The sequence below is a fragment of the Xenia sp. Carnegie-2017 genome, unplaced genomic scaffold, assembly GCF_021976095.1.
Source record: "Xenia sp. Carnegie-2017 unplaced genomic scaffold, XeniaSp_v1 HiC_scaffold_6, whole genome shotgun sequence".
In the NCBI taxonomy this organism is placed as follows: Eukaryota; Metazoa; Cnidaria; class Anthozoa; order Malacalcyonacea; family Xeniidae; genus Xenia; species Xenia sp. Carnegie-2017.
Genome location: NW_025813526.1, coordinates 943,339 through 967,383, shown reverse-complemented (window position 1 = coordinate 967,383; position 24,045 = coordinate 943,339). Strand labels below are relative to the sequence as shown.

Genomic DNA, 24,045 nt, shown 5'->3' with positions numbered 1-24,045 from the left:
TCATATCATATCATTGCACTAACCATTCTGCACTGAAGATGGCATTCTGATAATGTCGAAACATGTTTGCTTTCAAAAAAATCGTCGTTTTTCTCAAGTGTTTTTTAAAATTGCTGCTATTTAGAAATTATGGATTAAGAACAATTAGTACCGGAATTTGAAGGACATATGTATAGACGGAATAAAAATATAATTGTGCAACTGTTTGTAAATTGTAAAAACCCTTGTGGAATTTTTACTGGCTAACTACAAAATACACATCGCTTCATGTTGGGTATTATCGATTTATTAAATAATGTTGAGTTAAGCTAAGAACTATATTTAGCTATTTACTGTTACTTTTAATCAGAATGGTTAAATTAAGTTCATATTTTTATTTGATTTGATACTTTTTACATATTATCGCTAATAATAATTTAAAACTCTGATGATTGTGCAATTATTGCAATATGGTAGTTATTTTTGTACTCCGATCGTATATTGGACAACAAAAATTAGCTGTTTTCAAGCATATTTGCAAGGAATTTTGCAAGGAAATTTAGAAATTTTAGTAAGGAAATTTACACAGAAAAAGGATTTTTAGACTTCTTACATGAAATTTGACAAATCCATAGTGGATGCACTGGAAACATTACTTGTAAACACCCGCCAAACTGTAACAGAATTTAAGCGGATCGGTCTAAACGAAGTAAAGTTATCCCGTCACTTTTTGCTCCGGCGTAGTTTAAACTAGTCTTAATCAAACTTTTATATAGAACGGATTAACTTCTGGAGCAAACGAAAAATCAAAAGCCACCAACAAGTCTTCTGCTACCACAACCAAAGCTGACGTAGAAAAAAATTTGGTAATTATATGATCCTGCATGTTATGTTTGATTAGCCATTACCCTATTACCCCATACAGTAATATACCTTCAGGTATTTATCGACTGTTATTGCAATTGGACTGTTGAGAAGCTGTAATTGCACTGTAAATACTGTAACCTGATTTGCTAAAAAGCAATGAAAGCCAAACAAACTTGTTTTCAATTCAAAAAAAAAACATGGCGGAGTTGTAAGCAAACGAATATTTCCACAATTGCAATCGTTTGAAATGCAACAATTACAAAAGAATGCAAAGAATAAAAACAAAAAAGCAGGTGCTGTTTTTGGGTGAATGTTTTTGATAGTTAGGCCGCGTAACGACGCTTTTCTTAAAGTAAGAGACAGGGGTGGATCTAGGATTTTTCAAACATCAGTCATGGAACGCGGGAGGCGTTCCCCACGTAAGGGGTCCATGCTCCCACGGGAAATTTTGAATCTCAAAGCCTTGAAAATGCCATTTTCAGCGTTTTAGAGCAATATAAAATGTGTTTTTGTGGGTATCGTTTTTGCGTAAAAACAACACATTTTGCACAACATGTTTTGCCAAATATTTAGGCTCATTATTATGACAAATATATGGCTCATTGGCATGTCTAGGAACATAAAATTTATTTACAATAATGCTATTCCAAAAAAGATATTTTCTTAATATCTTTACCAAGTTGTCAGGCATAGACCCCCCTAGAGACCCCATTCACGCCTCTATGTAATGTGTTGAGTGAGGAATTAGGTACTACAAGTGACAGTTCATAGATGTAGAGAAAAGCTCAGACATCAAACCATGCAAGTTTATTGTAACCCTTAACCCATCTCCACATACAGTGCCAGGAAATTCGCCTTTTGAGAAAAAACTCAAAATTTTTTTCTGCCAAAGATTAAACAAAGATTATCAGAGTGGAAATTTGCAATTAAGGACAGTTTAATGCCATTAATGTTTATTAGGCATTATTTACATAGCTTTACGTAATATTATGTAACACATCCGTTTGACAGATGGATTTTAGTTAATAATATGTTTTGGCTCAAAACCACATTAAGGAAAGGCTTTATGAGTAATATTGTTGTTTTTCGATGTAAATTACAAAGCTCGCAACAGAAGTAAGTAAATTATGTGTTGTTTGCTTAAAGTTATTTTTTAACTTATCATGTAATCATGTTTAATTACAGATCGAATAAAATTACTTTGAATTATACGATTTGCGAGTCTCATGAATCCGATTGATAAAACACAATTTGATTTATTGTGAATTAACGGGCAAGTTTGGTATTTGGTAAAGCTGCTGTAATTTTTACATTATGTCAGACACCGAGGGTACTTTAGAAGCAATCAAAAAGGCCAAGATTAAGAGGAGGAACGGCAAGGCTGCTTTGATACGAATTGGCAACTCACTATGTACACAGTTATTAGCAAAAAGACCAATAGATGAAGTAAGGAAATCGTTGTAAACGTACGAACAGAGTTTTACAGATCTTACGTCAAAGCATGAGGAATTGACTATCCTTATAGAAGATGAACAGCAACTTGAAGCCGAGGAATCTTGGATGTGTGAGGTTCAAGATAAATTTATGTGGGTGAAGATAGAGGCTGAGGATTATATAAACAGGTTAAATATGATCAGGCAGTTACTCAGGGAGATGGTTTGATTGCCCAACAACATATATTTGAGCATTCCATAGAAATACCCACTGTCGTCCGAGAAAATATCCCAACCCACGAGGTATCAACAATTGAAGTTTTGTCTGGTGTCCAAAGCAGAAACAACAATGGTATTAGTGAGTGTAGATTTCAGATGGAAAAACCCAGTCTTCCTAAGTTTAGTGGAGTTATAAGAGAATATGCCACATTCAAGTCAGACTGTAAACACAATCTCGAAGCGCGGTATGGAAAACGAGAGTCTCTCACTATTTTGCGGTCTACTTTACATGGAAAACCACTTGATATGATTAAAGGGATCCGTCTAGATTATGGTGCTGCCTGGGAATATTTCGAATCAATATGTCAACCCAAGATATGTTGAAAACATGATAACACAGGATATGTCAAAATTCAGACCTATAAATGAAGGTGAAGATTCAAGGTTTCGTTATCTGGTGCACTTGGTACGTTGGAGTTTTAACACATTTAAGGAAGATGGCCGTGGGTATGATATGGGTAGTAAGCATATGCTGGAATTTATTGAGCGAAAGCTTCTCCCAGATGATAGAAAGGTATGGGAACGCTATGTGGAGAGTACCATGTCTCAATTGAGTTTAAAGAATTTATTAACCTGGCTAACAACTGAAATGAAAACAAGATTGCGTGTGAGTACTCCTTTAAGAAGCTCCTCATACGGAATAAAAGTAAACCATATTCAAGAAAATAATAGCTCTAGTCACAAATGCTGGCTGTGTGAGACTTCTTAACATTGGATCGATCAGTGTGAAAGATTTCTGGAGATGAATCCAAACGAACGCTTCAATCTAACTAAAGAAAAGCGATGTTGTTTTGCCTCTTTAAAACCAGCTGGTAGAGGCCATAATGCCTCCACATGCTTGCGCAGGCGCCAATGCACTGAAATGGTAAATGAAAATCAATGCAAGTTTTTTCACCATCCATTGTTACACACCCATCAATACACTCCTCAGGTATCATCTTTCACAACAAATGGGGAAACAATGTTACCATCAGTTCTTGCAGAAATAATCGGCCCTGGCAATAGAAATGAACAAAGAAATTTGTTACTTGATAGTTGATCTCAAATAAGTCTCATTCGTCAGTCACTTGCAGAAGAACTTGCTCTGAAAGGGAAAGCTGTGACAATAACAATGGCGAAAGTTGGTGGAGAGGAAGAAGAAATTGCAGCAAAAGCATACAGGTTTACCGTTCAGTCTTTAGAAAATCAGTCAAATCACATGATAACTGCCGTTGGTGTACCATACATCAGTAATGACATGGCAAATGTCAAACTGGAAAGTATAGAACGCAGGTTTGGTCTTGATAGAGGAAAGATCAGAAGAAAAAAATGGGCCTGTCCATCTTTTGGTAGGAATAGACCACTCAAAGCTGCATACTGGAAATTGGCAAGCTGATCGCAAGGAAATCACCAATGGGATGTGTTGTATTTGGAGTGGGTAGAAGAGTGGGAACCAAAGTCAGCAAAGTCTTTCATGTCAAGAGTGCATTGCCTATCGACATGACAGACTTTTGGACGACTGAGGCAATGGGTGTAGAAGGAAAACGATGTTCATGTAAAGCAGCCTAAATGAGCTCTATGGATGAATGCGAAGAAAAGATCATTGAAGACTCGTGTCGAAAAGTGGGTAAACACTGGGTTATTCCATATCCTTGGATTTAGGATCCGTTTGAACTACCGGACAACAAGAAACAAGCAAAGATCAAGCTGGAGGCTACTGAGCGTCATTTAGCGAAAATTCCGGATCATGCAATAGCCTATAATCGACAAATGCAAGAAATGAAGGAAATGAATTTTTTGCGGAAGTTGACTATAGAAGAGTTGCAGTCCCACAAAGGACGCGTGCACAACATTTCATACCATGAAGTCGTAAAGCCTGAGAAGAAATCTATGCCAGTTAGAATCGTATTCAACTCATCTTCAACACATCAGGGGCATAGGCTAAATGATTACTAGATGAAAGCTCCGGATCTTCTGAATAATCTATTTGGGGTCCTGCTGTGTTTCAGAGAAAATGAAGTCGCGATCATTGACAAAGTTTCCAAAATGTATCATAGGATACTTATACCAGAACAAGACCAACATGTTCATCGTTATCTCTAGTGAGACATGGAAGTTGATCGTGAGCCTGACGTATATGTAAAAACAGTACTGACATTTGGCGACAAGCCAGCTCCAGCTATGACATTGACAGCACTTCGAAAAACTGCCAAAGAAGTTGGAAATGATCACCCTGAAGCGTCGAAAGTCATCACGGATAATACATACATGGATGACATCGTGAGTCAGTGCATTCTATCGACCAAGCCCAAAGGGTTTGTCAGTAGATTTATATGTTTGTAAATGTAGATCTTCCAGGTTTGTATTCCTGAGAAGGACTTTTTTTGTTGTTGTTGACTGACGTTTCGACAACCTTAGCGGTAGTCATCTTCAGAGTCGAAAACTCATTTCGCTAGTCATCTTCAAGATGACTACTCAGCGGTAGTCATCTTCAGAGTCATTTCGACTCTGAAGATGACTACCGCTAAGGTTGTCGAAACGTCAGTCAACAACAACAAAAACAGTCCTTCACAATTGCAAGCAGTAGTGTTGGCCACACGGTTATTTCAATCCATATCATAAGAAACCAGATTACAGTTCAAACAAACAGTCTTCTTTTCGGATAGTCAGATCGTCCTTTCCTGGATCAGAAGTAATGCTAGACAGTTCAAACGTTTTGCATCAGTGCGAATTGCTGAAATCCAAACAAAATCTAATCCCACCCAATGGAGACTGGTTGCAGGTTTGCAGAATGTCGCGGATGATGTTTCAAGAGGTATATCGCCCGAACATTTGGTTGGTAGATGGAAACGTTGTCCTGATTTTTTAAGCTATCTGAAGAAGGTTGGGCAAAAGACGAAACGTCGACATCTTCACAATTGTATTCTAAAACCGATAAATCAGAACGTCGAAAAGCTTATACGATATTTCACGTGTCACAGTATGAAGACGTAATCCAGTACAACAAATTTTCTAGTTGGAAAAAGCTCATTCGTGTTACCGGTTACGTTCTAACATTCATCCATAAGGTAAAAGAAAGGGTAAAAGGAAAAATCTGGACATTGACGAGCAAGGTGAAACAGAGAATCATTGCAGTGGATTTGTTAAAAAGTTTAGAGGAAGCTGAAGTTTATCTAATAAAACTAGCTCAAAAATCGCTTTGTTATCGTGTAGAGAAGAAAGAATTCAACGCGTTATGTCCATTCACAGACGAAAAAGGTATTATAAGAGTTGGTGGAAAAATAGGTGAAGCTGTTATCTCATACGATACGAGACATCCTGTATTGTTGCCGCGAAACAATCACACATTACTGTTGATCGCTCGTTGTTATCACGAAGCGGGTTATGATGGAGTTGCATCAACCGTTGCGAAAGTTAGAGAAGATATTGGATCGTAAGAGTTCATGACCTGGCGAAGACTGTTAAGTACCGTTAAGAACAATATATGACCGAACTTCTATTACACGTCTGAAGACAAATTCACCACCATTTTACCATACATCGTGTGACTATTTTGGTCCTTATCACTTCAAGATTAGTAGAAACAAGAAGTCAAAGATTTACGTAGTTATCTTCACTTGCTTAAAACCCGAGCAGTCCACTTAGAAATGGCACTTGACTATTCTACAATGGAATTTTTACAAACGTTGAGACGATTTTTCTCCATTCGTGGGCAACCCAGTCTTCTGATAAGTGATAATGGTTCTCAATTTGTCGGTGCTGAACGGGAATTAAAGGCAATGATTGAAGGGTGAGATCAGATATGAATTAGAAGAATTCGGTGCAGATATAGGTATGACCTGGAAATTCACCACACCAACAGCACCTCATCACAACGGCTGTGTGGAGTCGTTAGTCAAAAGTGCAAAGAGAGCGCTGAAGATAGCAATCGGTGAACAAGTATTAACCGCGTTCGAGTTCTATATGTGTTTGTTGGAGTCAGCAAATTTAATGAATTCACGACCCATCGGAAGACTTCTAATGATCCCGATGATGGAGCGTAATTTGCGTCCAAAAGACATCCTTTTTGGTAGACCATCCTCATCAATACCACAGGGTCCGTTCTTAGAAACTAAAAACCCTCGACATAGAGTGGAATGTGTCCAGAAGATTATAGATAGTTTCTGGAAACGTTGATCAAGAGATGTCTTTCCGTCACTGATACCTAGAAAAAGTGGACTACGGAGAAAAGAAACGTTCGGGTACACGATGTAGTTATTGTGCAAGAAATAAATGCTGTGCGTGGAAAATGGGTCATTGGACGGATAGTGAACGTTTTTCCAGGAAAAGATTGCAGAATTCACAATGTCAAAATCAAAATGAATTTGGCAACATACGAAAGGCCTATCACGAAGATCGTGGTACTATTACTAGCAGAGGGTTACGAGGAAAATTAAAGATTACCTTTCAAAGATTTAAAAGAACACAAACTTGGTGGTGGGGGAGGGTATTTACATAGCTTTACGTAATACTACGTAACATATCCGTTTGACAGATGGATTTTAGTTGATATTATTTTTGGCGCAAAATATTGTTGTTTTTCGATGTAAATTACAAAGCTCGACACAGAAGTAAGTAAATTTAAGTGTATTTCGCTTAATGTTTGCTGTTAACTTAGGTAATCATGTTTAATTACGATTTGTGAGCTTCATGAATCTGATTGATAAAACAGGCACTTCACTAGACTATTATCTTCTGTAAGTTTATGCAAGGGTGCTATATAGCAATTACTGGAATACCTAAACGGTACTAAGTGCTGCCTTTGTGAGTGTGAAGTACATGAGAATAATTTGCTTCACAAAGGAGCCAATGGTTTAAACTTTGCAAAAACACAGGAATTGTATTTTTGTTGACTTGAGACTAAAAACCAATGAGAACAGATTTTAATATCAGTGCTTTCATTGATTTTAATATCATGCACACAGCTTCATTTCCTACAACAAATGCTCAATCTCTCTTATGTGGTCCACAATTTTTTCGCAAACTGATGAATATGTTTGTCGATAGTTACTATCACCCCAAATTTATAATGTTTTGGTTAGGAATCCATCCTCTAGCATCATGTATTAATGTGTTTTATGCAGAGAAATTATCCGTAGATTTAGCAAAGAGCACATAAAATTTTAAGAGTTTTTATTTACTAGCATGAAGAAAAAACTTTCACTTTAATGGATGACATTTGTGACGAAAGCTTTATGTTCTCACCTTTAAAACATTTTAATTTTAAAAATGTTTGAAGAAAACGTATACTAAACGTAATAAAACGAGCGAAAATGTACAACAGTAAAATTGAGCACGACTGTCTAGAAATAGGCTCATTTGCTGATTCACTTACACCCTTACCCTTTGCTTTTTTTAATTATTTACATCTATTTATTCTAACGGTTATTAATGCAGGACATGCGTCGAGCTTTTTTTTACGTCGTCAGCAGCACTCACTCTTTCATTGCGTTGCAAGTTCACGCGCGTTACAACAATAAGAATTAATCAAACAAACAAAGAACTTACAGAACGTACTTGAAGCATAGAAATGTTAACGGAAACTAACTTAGTAACGATATTTTCATTGCTATGTTTAAAAAATGCAATAACCCAGAACGACTAACTGGCTGCTCTAAGACAGTTAAGGCCGTCTGTCAACCACAATTAAAACGACACACAACTACAATGGCAACAAAAATGTAAATTACGGCAGAAACCCAACACGTACATTACCGCAACGAAACACAAACATTAAGCAGAATCAAAGCCAAAATTAAATAACAGAATGTGGTAGGTTTTTCTTACAAAACAATGTCTTAAAAGTAATAAAAAATATAAGTGTGCTTGAATTTTATTTTTTGGTGAAAGTCGAATTAAAACCCTGTTGGAAGCTTGTTATTGACTGGACTTATCAAACAGATTTTCTGTCTGCACGAGCTATCGTGACTTTGCCTTATAAAACATTGTATTATTGGTATGTGTTGTGATAAGGAAAACATCTTCCAGCATTTTAGATTGTTTTATTTTATACAGAGAAATCAGAGTTATAGATTCAACAAAGAGCACATGATTTGTTGAGTTTTTGTCTACTGGCACGAGAACAAAACTGTTCATATTCATTGATGACATTTTGATAAAAGCCATATGTTGATTATGTTTACACCTTTAGCAACATAACGGAAGTTAACACAAGCTTACCAGATTCTTTGCTAAACGACTTCAAAGTTATGTCAAACGTATTAACTTTGAAATAATTTTAGACAAACGTGATGCATCATAAAATGAGCGGAAATGTACTACAGTAAAAATAAGGCAAGAATAATATCTTACAGAAACTGTAATCCACATGCAGTAAATGCGTACGATGTACAGCAACAACGGCACCAGAACTGCCAGCCATGGTCAAAACAAAACTCGTACATTATCGTCACGAAACAGACCAGTTGAGCTGTCAAAAAATTATTAACATCATATACCGAAAGTCAAGTATCAATAACACTCTCTTCGTACCAGGAGATCGACGCAATAATGCTGTATTTAAATAAATTAAGTCGTCACACCCGTTTTATATGAAAAGCGCATTGCATGTTGGGTCCAAGCGCACTGTATGTTGGGTCCACAATTCAATCCAAAATGCATTTCGTATGCTAAAAATTTTGCCAGCTGTATGCTTTAGGTTTGCTGCCTTGCTTGCTCGCGTAATGCTCGCTCTCTGCGGCAGCAACAAGTAGCATTGTATTTTCCAATATAAACAGAATGTAACCCACATGCCTTTAATCATAATTACATGAATGTTAAAATTGGTTTATGTGTCGTGCTTACCGGTCATGATAAATATCTTTTCACATAATCAAAACTAGTTTAAATGTAATTCTGAAATAATTTAGTTTAGAAATTATAATGATCATCAGAAATGTTACCTAGTGATCGTGAAAAATACTTTGCTGTTTTACCAAATTTCAAGGTTTATCTGCATACATAGGAAGACATTTTTACTTTATAGAAAAAATCTGGTATGAGCCGTAGATCAACACACCTTGATATCTCTACATGAGGTGTTCAGTTAGAAAAGGGGACAATATGTGACATGGCACAACATTTCATGCATGTGAATTTCTCAGGTTTAATACCATTCCAGTCAAATTGTCAAAATAAAAAGCTTCATGGATCAGAAAGATTCATAATCACAGGTTATAATATACAGCTGCTCATGTAATCAATATCAGTTGTCTCAAATCTTAAACAATGTGTAGTATAACTGTCCATTAATTAAATGATCAAGGATTGCTATCGTAGCAGGTTGAATATTCTTTGTATTCAAAGGCAGTGAAATTGTTCAACGTCAGAAACACAATCAAATAGACAAAATCTATCAGCTTAATAAGCTTTTACTCCGAGCAGTTAACCCTTTAAAGCAAATGAACATGTCGTGATGAGCGAATCCGGTATGGTGTAAATCGCAGAAAGTATTTTCGTTATATGAGTGTTACGAAGTTATATATTTCTGAGTGGGTTATTATTATTGGTATACTTTTCTTTTTGTAGACTGCAATTGTTGAAGGTTTCTTGAAATCAATTGATGTTGCCGAGGCCAAAAAGAGTATGAAAATGCTAACAACGCCACAGTAAGAGATTTTCAGAACTTAATAATGATCTCGTGCACATGATATATCTATAACGGTCTTCATCATAATCGTGCATGAACAAGACCTTTTTGACAATTTCGTATTTAATAATCTGATAGTTTACGTCTTCGACCCATTCTTTTCTCATGAGCCTATGCACTTTTGAAGAAAGTTCACATCCGTTCGAGCTGCCGCATAAACTATACTGCTTTATTTAGGTTCACAGGAACAGCCCTTCTCATTTGATATCATCGTTGATAGAATTTCTATTATTTTTGTTAGAATAATTTTAATAAAGTGTTATAATTTATGCAACAGCTCAGACGATTGTGTTGCAGGTGGGGACAAGCTTTTCTTCAATATTGCCTATACCCACACGAGAAGTATGGGTTTGTAACGTTGGCTAATAATCTGATAGACTTGTCTGCCTCTAAAAGTGTAATTGGGGACTAGTTCAGCTTTACTACTTCACTATTGATGTACGCATTATGTTAAAAGTTTGCATGTTGCATTATAGAGCTAAGCAGGCGCTTGTTATTAAACTTGCTCAAGCTGTCATTGATGAAAAATGTTACGTCGAAAATATAATGAAATTACTTAAGACATGTTTGGCTGAGAAGACGTTGACGAAGGAAAATGTAGTCAAGGTGTTGTTTTTCTCTTTAATCTTGTTGCAAAACTTAATTCAATATCAATTCCTTATGTTCAAAACCAATTATTTGAAATACTTCGTGTTTCCTTATACAGGATGTTAAAACAGCTGAACAGTTAGGAGACATCAGCGCGTAAGATTTGCAAAAAACTTTGGTGGAAATAGCTGGACTTCCAACTGCTCATCTGACAGTAAAATTTTTGCAGCTAATAACCATTTTTAAGATCAAAATTGTTTCACCGAGAAGCACTTTTAAAATAGCTTGCTCACTAAAATTACACAGGTAAAGGCAATTGAAACACGTAGAATTAAAATATGGCACACGTTAATGTTCAAGCTTACGAAATTGCTGGAAATTTGGCCACAGCGTACGCAAACGCAGTAGGAATCCAAGTTAATAATTATTTTGCGTTTTTCCTTTTGAAATGCCTCAAGTATTCTTATTAGCATAAATCTTACATTTGAGCATAATAAAAACCAAAAATCGAAAATAACCCGCAATTTGAAAGCTGAGCTCGTAAACATTAGCCAAACTTCATAAAACTTTGTCAACTTGAACAAAATGTGCCACAAGTTAACCCTATGTGTTCCATAAGCTTTTTAGCTGTGTCCTTTTCGTCCGCAAAGTATTTTAAAAGTCCTCCTCGCTAACAAAATTCTCGCCCTAAAAATGTATATTATATGAGAAAATATTAACTGTCACTTGAACCATTGGAAGCACAACTATTTGCAAATTTTACACGCTGCTGTCTTACGCGACGTTCTCCTTAATGTTCAGTTTTTTAACACCCTGTATAATGATAAACTTCATGTGAAACAACTACTTGCCGAATTCAGGATTTCCATAAGCAGAAATAAAATTTACACTGGGTGTATGTATTATGTTTATAATCCTGGTGTCACAACTCAGTTTTCATTTTTATGTATGTATACGGTATTTAAAATGGTTTTAATCGGTCTTTGTATATATATTTTGATTCATCCTAGAGAAGGAGATCAACTGTAGAGTTTTGTCCTTAGCTACGTAATTATTCAAGAAAAAAAAGGGCGGGAAAGTGCTTTTACTTGTTTATTTTTCCTGTCGGGAATCATTAGCCCAACACAGAAAATCACTCGCTCGCACGCTCAGCTGTCATAGCTTCTACGTCAGGCAGATTATGGGGGGTTTGAATCTACCAGTGAATGTGTACTTAGCATAGCAAAAGTTTTTAGTTTTATTCTGAGTCATTCATTTCTTGTTTCTTGATTCTGTGCTTCAAAGCGTGAAATCCTAAGCCCGACATTTACACGAATGCTGAAGAGCTTTGTGAGTCTCTTCATTTTGGACGACTGGTTGTTGTTAATGGATTTCATAACAAAACATATCAAAACATAACATTAACTCTGGACGTATAGTTGTGTGATAATACATGCGGTATTTGCACAAACAAGTAATACCTTGTTTTAATGACCTTTCCTCCTATTTCAGGGTCTTCAATCATGGTGTCAAAAGCTGCCCAAGTCTGATAAAGATTTAAAAAATATAAAAACCTTCCTAGGAAAATTTACGGCTCAACTTGTTTCGGAGGTATATAAAGTATATCTGCAATAAACGTCGTCGTCATTGACAAGACATCTTTAAGTTTTTAGCGGCCTGTTTATATGATCCAGATTGACGATACATGTCGCCTATCGATGTATGATTTTGCTTTTTAGAAAGTATATTATTAATATTTACGTCATGTTCGTTCGTATAAGAAAGTGGGCTCTCCCGGTTACCGAAATCTCGGCTGTAGGAGGCGAGATCATTTGTAGGCGGATGAAAAAGTTTCCGTATGCTAACATCGCTAACCCGCTTTCTGGGATGAATAAATGATGTTTGTAACGTGGCGACAAAAATATAGTGGAAAGGGAAGTCGAAACAAAAGGAAATAAATACGCTTGGATAAGAGCGTGCTTTAAGATTAATTGATTGCAGTTGAATACAAAATTAGCATTGTAAAAACACAAACTTTCATCTAGATAACCCATACAATGCGAATAATTGCGATCAATGAATGCGCCATGTTGATTTGCAGTTTGTTGCATTTTGCAAATTTTTTGTTGTCTTTTTTTTTGTTTCGGCAGGCTGAAATGAATTTAACTTATCAATTTTTGTTCTAGGAACTATTTTCCAACCAGACAAAAACAATAAATTAGAAATGATCGATTAATTCTTTAGAACAAATTTCTGCTACTTTTCTGTTGCTTCAAAGTACCGCTTCAAAACTATATTCTGTCGTCCTTATAGTATGTTTTCCATGAAATAATGTTATTGTTGGTTTTTCAGAACATAGTTGATCTTTCAACCACAAGTAAAATCCTCGAATCTATTGACCTCATGTTCTTGCAGTGTTTGAAAGATCTAAAGTCATTAAGAGGAGAGGTAAAACGCAACATATTTATTGTATTTTTTCTTGCGTACATACATTTAGTCGGTTTTCACGCCGCTATCAACACGCCAAAGTTTTTCTTCAGGGCCTTTTTCGTTTTCAAATACACACAGCATCTTCGGTTGCATGGAATAATTTATTTTGTTGGGCAATGTATTTTATAAAATGTTCACGGCGAAGATCAAACTACTTGTGTTTGATATCTCAGCAGTAGATATGGATGAATAGAACAGAGTTTAATGTTTTAGAAATGCTTTATTTCTATACCTACTCACTTTAATCGAACAAAAAATTATGTCCAATTAAGCCCTTAACAAGCGAGCGCGAGGTCTATACCGAGAAATATCGGAAACTATACTATTTCTTAATAATAATATACTTTGAGATATTTTTTCTTAACTGTACCGTCTAACTCTGTCTTGCTTCGTTACTTTTTGTCGCTTTAGAAAAGCCTCGTTACGCGGCGTAACTGTTAAAAATATTCACTCAAAAAACAGTACTTGCTCTTTTGTTTTTATTCTTTGCATTATTTTATAATTCTTAAATTTCAAATGACTGCAATTGTGGAAATCTTTATTTTACTTACAACTGCCGCTATAAAGTTTTTTCATGAATTGAAAAAAGCTTGTTTGGCTTTGACTGCTTTTCAGCCATCAGGTTACAATCTTTACAGTGCAATTTACAGCTTTTCAACCTTGCAATTGCACATTTTCCCCGCGTAATTACGGATAAACTGCAGTGCAATCAACCAATTGCAGATGAGAAATATCTCAAGGTATATTATTAGACCTGAAACAAAGCTTTCGTTTTTCGTCCTCGCTGTTAAGTTTTGGTTGGCTTCCACTTTTCTTGTTTTCTCCGGAAGTGACGTATGTCTTATAATAATAGTCAATAATGAATTTTTAGGATTGGTTACTTGAGAATTTCAACTTCAGTCAAGTGAATTTGTCATCAACATTGCCGGGTATGTTTTTGGTTTTGCCTTTATAACTACAAATGAATGTTCAGTGAGGCGGGTATCGAACCTGAGACCTTGCGATCACTTGTCGAACGCTCTAAGACTGAGCTATCCCGCCCCTACACTTAAGACGGCTAATAGTATCAGCTTTAAATAGAATATTATTGATAATGATGCTTTTAAGACGGCCATTACAAAAAGGAAATAGAGAAAACAGTTTTGGGTAAGGCAAATCTATTTAGATGCAAAAACTAAAGGCGGATATCACACTTAAGTACCTGAGGTAATGTTATTGGACCATGAGCTTTTTTCAAATGTTTCGAGTGAAACCAAGTACATTTGAAGAGCTACTTGGTTTAGTTGCCCCAAGCATCACACGCAGGAAAGCACGACGAAAGGCTGACAGTAATGCTGAGGTACCTGGTCACTGATGATGCTGATATAACTCTAGCAGCAAGCTTTTGTTCAAGTGCCACAACTGTTAGCGATTGGTTGATATTCATCACGTTCTCCATGGTTCGTGCAAAATCGCCTAGAAAGTTGAAAATTTTCAACTTTCAAAGCGTGTGCGCTATTGTCCACGGTGTCCGAGAGAAAATGACGTAGTTTATAGCGCATGCTCAAACGTGTACGTTCCGCGCGCGCGGTCAAAGCGACCGTAATGGAAATCGGCCTTTATGAAACACGTTGTGGCGGATATCGTTTGGTTGTACGAGAACGACTTAAGAAAAGCACGTTCCTTTTTTTTGTAATTTGTAATTATGTATTCTTAATCAACGCATTTTTCAGACGACTTCAAGGGTGAAGAAAATATGATCAAAATTTTACGTGAAAAGGTATGGCAAATATTGACATTTGATTTTCAGTTGTATTATGGTATATTTGTAATATACCTTGATATATTTCTCCATTGTGATTCGTCGATTGCTGTGCAGACTATATCCGTGATTGCACTGTGAAAATGTACAGTTGCACTGTTTGAAAGTTGTAATTGCACTGTAAATACTGTGACCTGACTGGCTTAAAAGCAGAGAAAGCCAAACAAACTTCTTTCCAATTCAAAAAAAACATGGCTACAGCTGTAACTTAACAAAGTTTTTCAAACTTAACAAACGACTTCCACTAGTGCAATCGTTTGAAATACAAGAGTGAAAATTGAATGCAAAGAATAGAAACAAAACAGCAAGTTCCCCTCTTTAAAAAACTAACTCGTTCACGCTTATCCGTAATTGCACTCGAAACTATACTATTACCGACTAATACTTTAATAAATTTAACTTTATACTTTAGGGGTTGATATTCCTCTCTCCTAAACTTAAAGCCCGTGTTGAATTATTTGAACAAATGCAGCGTGATGCTAATGATGCTTACTTGTTTTTGTGGATAAAGGTGAGCTATATATTACTGGTGAGTGATAATTCACATGAGCGCGAATTTCCGTGTCACCGTTCAATTTTTCTTTTTTTATGTTGCATTGATCATTACCCTTATGAATTTAGGGCATGAAACAAACAAAAATGTAGCTACCAATCAAAAGTTTGGTTTAGAAAATCGAGGTATATTGGAAAGGGTGGAAAATTATATCATCCATTTGTGAGCGAATTTTTCTTTCATATAACAAAAGTTTTTGCAGTTTTTCCCTCGTACGTATATTACGAAAACGGTCTAAGAAAATCGTTTTCATTTTGAGTAATGAAAAATAAGAAGGCTTTGTCGGTAATGCACGAGTTGAAATGTTGATAGCTACGTAAAGTGCTTATGCAGTTTACGGATATCACTTTTCATTCTCAACATATTAACGTTCTTGTTTTGTTTAAATGTCCATGTTTTGTACAACCACTGACCTACTATTGCATTATAAGAATTTGAATTATCCATTATATTTAATGATATTATGCTTCATCCGGGCAAAGATTCCCTCTTTGGATAGTGTTGAGGATGTAAAATACTGCTTAAGAATTTCCTACAAAGTTTCCCGCAACTGAAAGATTTTGAAAAGTTTCCTGCCTTTCATTATTAAATAGACGTCACTGGTTGTAAATAACCGGACATCACCAAAACATCAATATCTTGGAAATGAAAAGAGGTATTCATAAACTGTTTTAAGAAGGCCTCTATCATTCATATGTTCTATTAAATAAAATGAAAATGAAAAAAGAAAATTTGCTGTTCATATAAACACTGAAATTTACAACATAGTCGACATTACGCAGCTGCCATTTGGCGTAGGATTCTTGCAAAATAACATGGCAGGATTGTGAATGTAACTTTTTTCTTGATTAGTTGTTATTTATAAGTTACTCGTGGTATAATTAGTCAAGGTCATACAGTAAACCACACACTTAGTATTAATGTTTGAATTACTTTGTACATACCTTTGAATCATATGATTGGCACTGTTGTTCGAGAAATCTTAATTTGTGCAATGCGCTCTCCTACCTAATACGTGCAACTCTTAACTAATGTTTGCTTGTTTTATTTCTTTTCAGGAAAATTTGGAAAATTGGCTTTCAAGTGCTGAAGTTGCTAGTGTTTTGACCACATGGTACGTGTTTTACATAATATTTACTTGTAAATATATGTTTTCACTTTTTTATTTATTTATTTGACGCGAAATGAACTTGGTACAAATCGTCAAGTGTTTCTCTTTTCTAGTGTGCTTAAGTATGTTACCATGGCTACGAGCTTATCTCTGGATGTCAATTGCAGTCAACCGCTGGACAAAGTAGTCCAGGAAGAAGAAAAAGCAATGATGGAAAGTATGAAAGTAAGCAAGAAGCAGGTTATGCTTTGAGTGCTTACTTTCTCTTGATTTTGAAACAGAACGACTTTTGCATCACAGGCGCAAAACTTATACTTACGATTGACAAAACTAAAATTCATATTTCTTGTTCACTGTTGATCCACGATGCGCGCGTGCGAGTGGCAGTATAGCCAGCCCCTGTTACATAAAATTACAAGCATTTTTATCATAATTAATTTGTTTAGAAATCTATTGTTTTCACAATAAGTGAACACAGAAAAATTTTACATAACAGGACAAATTTTCGGGCTGGCTACGTCCTTACGCGTGGGCCGTGTAAACACTTTTTTGTCACTATCTTGTTAATATGATTATAAGAGCTTCGTACAACCAGCCCTCTGTAAGCGTAACAAGATGTCCTTTGTAAAGCTGTTTTTTCTTCCATTTATGGATTTTTCGACTACTTATCCCTTGCATGCACCGCCATCACAATTCTTCAAAAACATCCGAGTGAAACAAGGTTGTTCTTGACTGCGCTTATTTGTCTCTAAGAAAGCAAAGAGCCGGGCCATCTAACTTTTTGTGTTTTCACTCCTTTATTCCTGATTCATTTTATTGACAACATTATATACTTTTATGAATTTTCTTGCTTTAGCCTTTAATGCAGAAGTTTCTCAATGACAACATCAAACTTCAGGTATCATTATCTACGTAGATTGTTCTTTGTTTCTTTTTTTTATTTTACTCCGTAGTTGTCAGGCAGTTGGTTTTGTTGACGTTGCTAGAGTTTTTACCATTATTTCTTGTTCCATGTTAATTAAGATGATTTTTTTTCAATAATTGTTTACGCTGTTATATCATTGCACAATATACATCTGGTGTTGTGTATGTATACTATGTTGTTAATAACACATGCGTCTTCTTTACGACCTACTATGAAATAACAACAATAAACGCGTTTTGAACTCAATCAATGAAATCGATTAAAGAGAATTTGTAAAAAAATCATTGAATACATATTAAAGAAAAATTGAAACGTTTGTTTTAAATTCATCTGTTTCTCATTATTGTTATTTCATGAAAGAGAAATAAAAGATGCTTCTCTTGTTTGCACTGGCTTATGCAAACTTTGGAGACGATTGTGAGAACTCACTAGTTCCTCCAAAGGTTGCAAACGATTACATTTCTTAATTGCCCCATTCTCTCCAAAAAACGTTCATGATCTTGTTTACTGCATGCATCCAAGGATATATATTAGTTTAGTTTATATGCAAGTATTATACTCCAGCCGTATCACATAGGCGAGAGTTGTGCTGTTACAAGGAAAATCCATATTTTCATTTCATGCGAACAGCAATTTTTCTTTTTTTATCGACAAAATCTGATTTATAAAGAATTTTTCTTCTTGTTTATGTGCTTCGGATACTTTTTGTCATTATAGATCAACGCTCTGTATGCCTTGCAAGTTTTCTGCCACGACAATAATTTTCCAAAAGGTAAGAATTGAATGCTAATTCCACCCACGTTTTACAAGAATTTTCACAGTCTAACCCTGAAAAACTTTTTTTGTGAGATAATAGATATCAACCTAAAACGTGTACAGGTTATTCAGTGAATTTAATTTATTTCATCTTTGTATAGTTTTGAATTTAGCCCACTCATAGAATGCGCATGTTCAGCAACAATTGATCCCCAAACAGACGTAAACACAATTAAATACAACAATAACTGTTTTGCAGCTACTGCACGTTGCAACTTCCCTGGGGCCGGTTGTACGAAAGGCGTTTAAGTCGTTAACCACCGTTTATATGTCCCTCCACCGTATAAATTTTAAACGCTTGAAAAATTGCGTTGTACGAAGCCCGTTTAACTCAATCCACCGGTTAAATTTTGCCTATCCACCGAGTAAATTTTATCCGTCGCTAAATGACGGATAAAGCGTTGTTGTCTTGTAGTTTTTTTTCTCATATGGCTTTCAGATTACATGTCATTCATTTCTGCGCTCTCCCAAAAATAAATAGACCGGCGGATAAAATTTGTAGACGTGAAATACGATGTGAAATAGACGACCGACGTTTCAGCGTACTACAGTGACAACGAGTAACGAGTTACATATGAACGCTATCGCTTCAGTCAAAAAACTACTAGTTCTACATAACACATCTTGTAAAAACCATGTCCATCCGACAAAAGTAGAGTAAAAAAATAATTTATCGGGCTCTTGCAAGACTTGTATGAAACTTTGAATCGTATTCTTTATTTAATATGTAGATATAATGTTTTTTCTGGAGTTTCTTTACACCATGTCGTATCAAAACGAAGAAAGTCCACTAAATCGCAGTCAGCAAGCGTCTGGGACAAAATAAGCCTTCATAACGCTACAATTTTTTGCATCCAAAAGCTTTCGGATGATTATTAAATATACTAAAAGTATATTTCTCGAGTTTTCCCACCTAGTTGCCTAGTGATTAGATAGCAAAAACCGTTTTTTCTTGTTTTCAAGAACTGTAAACACGTATTTAATTTAAAGCGTTCGGACCTTGCTGTATATTCTTCTATATAAACAACAGAATGGTTAGCTATCACTTCACGTTATACCATTAAGAGTAATGGTAAAGCCTTTGTTTTTTACAGTGACAAGTCAAAGTTTCACGTAATTATTGAGTATGATTCTCCTATTTGTTATCAACTTAATATACGTTTTCAACTCAGGAATTTTTACTGAGGCATCTTTATTCATGCATGTCATAAATAAACAACGAAAAAACAAGGCGATTTGCGATATCTACATTGTCATTACAGGGTAACCGCATGTCAGTTTTTGTTTCTCCGAAAAGTTTGAAATTTTAATTGGCATAATGACGTTTCCATATTCTTTTAAATTTAATGAAATCAGGGCAAAGTGGTCAATAACTATATTTTCGTCTGACAATGTGGGGAAAACTCCAGAATTTTATTTACTTGCCTCAGTCTCATTTCTTGCACATCATCAAATCAAACTTATCTTTATTGATACTAGGGTTATACTGTCGAATGATAATATCTTATCACAGCTTCACATGCGATTGTGTAAACTTTTATGCATTTGTGTCCAGGTATGCTGTTACGAATGTTTATGATGCTCTACGACCTGGAGATCATTGAAGAAGATGCATTTATATCTTGGAAGGAGGACGTCAGTGACCAGCATGCTGGCAAGGGAAAAGCTCTCTTTCAGGTGAAATAACTTTTATACTTGTCGCCCTTTCAATATTTTTGTCATTGAATACAGGGAACTGTGAAATGTCTTTTCTCTCTGTATTGCTGTCACTTGATCAAACATAAGCTCCACATTAAAAATCTGTTTACATTGGACAGTTGTCTGTCACGCAGTGTTTTGTTTCTCTTTGAACTCTGTGCAATTTCTTGAACAACAATGAGACTTAGTATTCTTTTATTTGTAAGAAGATTGTTTAAAATACTATTTTGACCTTCCTGGCAATCTCTTTCTCTTAGCTCACATGTAGATATTGAAAGAAAATAAGATCTGGAAAACGTTCATATATCTGTGAGACAAAAAGATCTGTAAAAAAACCGTGAAATACTTGAAAAATGTAAAATGATGATTTTTCTCAAAACAAAGACTTGTTGAGAAGCTCTCTATCAGTGCGTTGATGAATCTTTAAATGTACTGCCTGTTAATTTTTAGGTGAACGCATGGCTTACTTGGTTAGAAACCGCTGCTGAAGAAAGTACGGATTCGGAACCCGAATAATCGCCTATGCTAATCAAATCATACACAATACTTTTTAATTTCAATTATGACTCTCAATTTTCTTAATATCATTTGACTTAATGAATTTCAATAAAGTAAATAATAGATCTGGCAACTTAATAAATCATGAAATTATAGCAAGTTATGGTTATAATTTTTTGTAACTTTTTTGTTTGGTTATAGATTCTAACAGGTCTATGTGTTGAAGTATACATTAATTAAAAGTGACCATGTTAGATTCGTAAGCACAAAAGAATTTAGATGATGCTTTTAAATACTGACATATTTTCACCTTACAACTCTTCAGAAAAGAAAGCATCAGTATTTGAATGGTTGTTACGATAGTATATACGTATGAGCAGAGTTGTCATAATTCTGCCTTTCACTTATTTAAGCAATTAAAGAAGATGTGGAAAAGTACTACAAATCAATTTAGTCAAGAATATCATCTTTCTTGTTAAGCGCGTTCAAAATTCTTACGAGATATGATTCTTAGATAGCCTGATCTGAACACGGGCATTGACCAATCAGTGCAATTGTTTTTCCTAAGTTACTTTATAAAGTGAGTTTTTTAACTACATGTCTGTCGCCTAGGCTACAAGTTTAAACTAACTGTACTACTTAAAGTATTGTGGAAGAATAAATTTTCAGCTATGCATTGAAGAAATTGGTATTTTTCGGTATATCCTTTTGAGATTCCTACATGCAGATGCGTCCTTGCCTACATGGGAGAGGTGCCAAAGGATTTCCATGGGATGCCAAAGTTTATCCAAGGATATTGTTAAACTGTGAATTCACTGAAAGAGAAAGTGTGCTGGGAGGGTTGTATCTGCATGATGCCAAGTGCAACAGATGGAAATAAGTATGATGACGATAAACAAGCTGAAAATAAAATGATAAAAAAGAAGATGAGAGGGATTTGATCTTAGATTATCAAGGAAAAAGCTTAAAGAGAAAGAGCAGCTAATGAAGGATGACAGTGTAAATGATCACTATGAGAGTGTGATTATTTTCACGAAGTCGTTTGAGAATATGTGCAAAATTCTTGGTTTTGTTCTGTTGAATGATTTCATCAAGCTTAAACATTGCAAAATATTTTCTTCGTTCATTTGGGCAAAGAATATCTTAAAAACATTGTTTAAATTTAATTGAAGTGGAGAACTTTTGTATTGTAATTTTCGCTTTAGTTTAGTTTGAATAGCACCTTATATCTATCAGATAATCAGTGCTGTTAACATTTGCTGAGATACTACCACATACAAGGTATTTTGAGTTGAGCACCTCAAATTATTTAATGTTGTATATTAAAGTCTTCAAACACAACGATGAACTCTTATTAACATTAATGTTTACATGCTTAGTTTTGGATTGTGATAACTTGGGAGCGTATGGTCGGTCGTTTCCTAATGAACATAATCATTATTTGCATTTATTTTAGGTAAAAATAAACAATATTTCTTTATGCAAGAATGTTATATGCAGTGCGGTGTTTGAAATTAAATGTAGATATGATCTTCGCACTTTGCGGAGATCACGTTGAGTCACCTGAATTTTTCGGGTTCTTGAGACAATTGCTTAAATTGTCCAGTAAAGTGCGAAAATGATATCTACATTTAATGTTTCTTTATGTTAGGTAGACGATGAGTATACATAACAATAAAAAAGTTCTGACAAGACCAAAGCAGGTTTATAGTGCAGTAGCGAAGTAAAACATGATTTTGACATATGCTCATAAGGAAACCAAGGAAAATACCGTCTTTAATTCACTCTTCGTTCAAACTTTGATCTTATAGTAAAAAATAGACAATTATGTTTTATTTCTAAAATTTTCTAGAGCTACTACATTTACAAATTGAAATGAAGAGATCTGTTTCCAAAACCCTTTTAATTTACAATAATTGACGTCATCAAAGTGAAAGTAAAAATGAACAGCATATTCTGGGAAGAGTAATTCCAGGAACGAAGTGGTGATGCAGCCAATTGATTCTGGGAAAAGTGATTCCAGGAAGGAAGTGGCAGTGGACCACCTGCAGTTTTGTTTATGAAAATGTGTGCTTTGAATGCTAAAACGTTGATAACAATATGGCTGAGTACAATTTATTGGAGAAAAATATACGAACGATACATTTGCTGTGACATTTGATGTCTATACTCCAAGACCTCATTATATAATTTTACCTCAGAAGAAGGAAACTGTCCATCCAGAATTTAGTCTTATAACAGATGAGCAGACGCAGAAAGTAATCAAAACGGCAAAATCTGCTTTGGAATGTTTTAATATAAATGGTGGAGTTCTATCCATACACCGCGGATCGTGGAGAACTACAAGAGATAAATTTCATGCTCACGTTTGCGTAGACGTCGATAGTTATTTACGAGTATATGAAAGTAGAAAGAAACTCATTCCTAACTGGCCAAGTCGTGAGTATGTTACCAAACAATGGAGACACAGCAAAAATCCACGTTCTTACGCAGATAATGTGCGAGGATATCCTTATCGAAGCTATTTGGATGATGAAGTGGCTAGCATTCGAACAATTAGAAAACGACCAACTCGCAAGGAAAACATCGCCGAAAACGCCGAACTTGACGAGACGTTTTCATCTGAGGACTGTGCTAAAAAGATAGTGTACCACTCAAGACATCCAAAGATTGGTTTTGTATGCAAAAAGCTAACGTCCATTGAAGATCATCAGAATCTGCTGTCGGCAATGGAAAAGTTTGCCCAAGGTCGCAATTTGACCAGTTCAAATTCTAAGGACGAAAATGAAGGTTGTCACATTTGCTTGTACTTTGGATCAGGTATGTAAAAGTCAAATTTCCTTAAGTAAAATATATTGCCGTTGTTTTTTGTCATAGCTAGAGTTGATATTTGTTTTAAGGAGTAAATATCTCACACCTTTCTCTTCAGCTGAAAGTGATGAATGGAATTTTAGCGGAGAAGATGACGAAAATGTCCGAGGACACATTGTTACTACGGGATTTCGTTTTTATCAACAGTGTCCATCAAACAGTCGGGACGATTGGTTTCACGCTTTTAGGCAATCTGGTTTTAAGTGTACGACTTAAAACATGGAGAAAATAATAAGAACAAAGATACTAGCATTTCTATTCACATAGATGCATTGGCCAAGTATAGTAGATGTGGAATAAATACATTTAAGCTGCAATAAGACATTTACTTAAGCTATTATTATACATACCATTAGTCTTAAACTGTCAATAAATTTTATTTAGTGCAAAATGAAGCAACACAGATGACTCAGCTGTCTGGGAAAATAATTAGAACCAAAATTGTACACATTAGTGATGTTTTTCATAATTAAATGATCTGTGTAAAGCAA

General features: G+C 35.3%; 2 protein-coding genes across 3 annotated transcripts in view; both read left to right on the top strand.

Moving 5' to 3' along the window:
• The window catches only part of LOC124457467 (eukaryotic translation initiation factor 4 gamma 2-like), a 39,415-nt gene extending 18,560 nt beyond the window's left edge, over window positions 1–20,855 (top strand). Inside the window, exons 14-27 of one of the 2 annotated variants that reach the window (XR_006952612.1) lie at window positions 756–845; window positions 10,104–10,183; window positions 10,701–10,830; window positions 12,304–12,402; window positions 13,144–13,239; window positions 14,153–14,210; window positions 14,994–15,040; window positions 15,495–15,593; window positions 16,229–16,290; window positions 16,694–16,749; window positions 16,860–16,971; window positions 17,603–17,644; window positions 18,389–18,443; window positions 20,043–20,102. Coding sequence is in view for 1 of the 2 variants with exons in the window: in XM_047007710.1 (XP_046863666.1) it covers window positions 756–845; window positions 10,104–10,183; window positions 10,701–10,830; window positions 12,304–12,402; window positions 13,144–13,239; window positions 14,153–14,210; window positions 14,994–15,040; window positions 15,495–15,593; window positions 16,694–16,749; window positions 16,860–16,971; window positions 17,603–17,644; window positions 18,389–18,443; window positions 20,043–20,164; window positions 20,636–20,701 (1,152 nt within the window). In the remaining variant the exon portion in view is untranslated. Of the gene's footprint in view, window positions 1–755; window positions 846–10,103; window positions 10,184–10,700; window positions 10,831–12,303; window positions 12,403–13,143; window positions 13,240–14,152; window positions 14,211–14,993; window positions 15,041–15,494; window positions 15,594–16,228; window positions 16,291–16,693; window positions 16,750–16,859; window positions 16,972–17,602; window positions 17,645–18,388; window positions 18,444–20,042; window positions 20,165–20,635 lie in introns of those variants that run through there. The other variant, XM_047007710.1, reaches the window with a different exon arrangement.
• A 1,881-nt stretch (window positions 20,856–22,736) lies between these two features.
• Window positions 22,737–24,045, top strand: LOC124458305. Its single transcript, XM_047008348.1, is given in 3 exon segments — window positions 22,737–22,817; window positions 22,820–23,503; window positions 23,613–24,045. Coding segments are annotated over 3 exon segments (876 nt in total). The 5' UTR covers window positions 22,737–22,783; the 3' UTR covers window positions 23,771–24,045.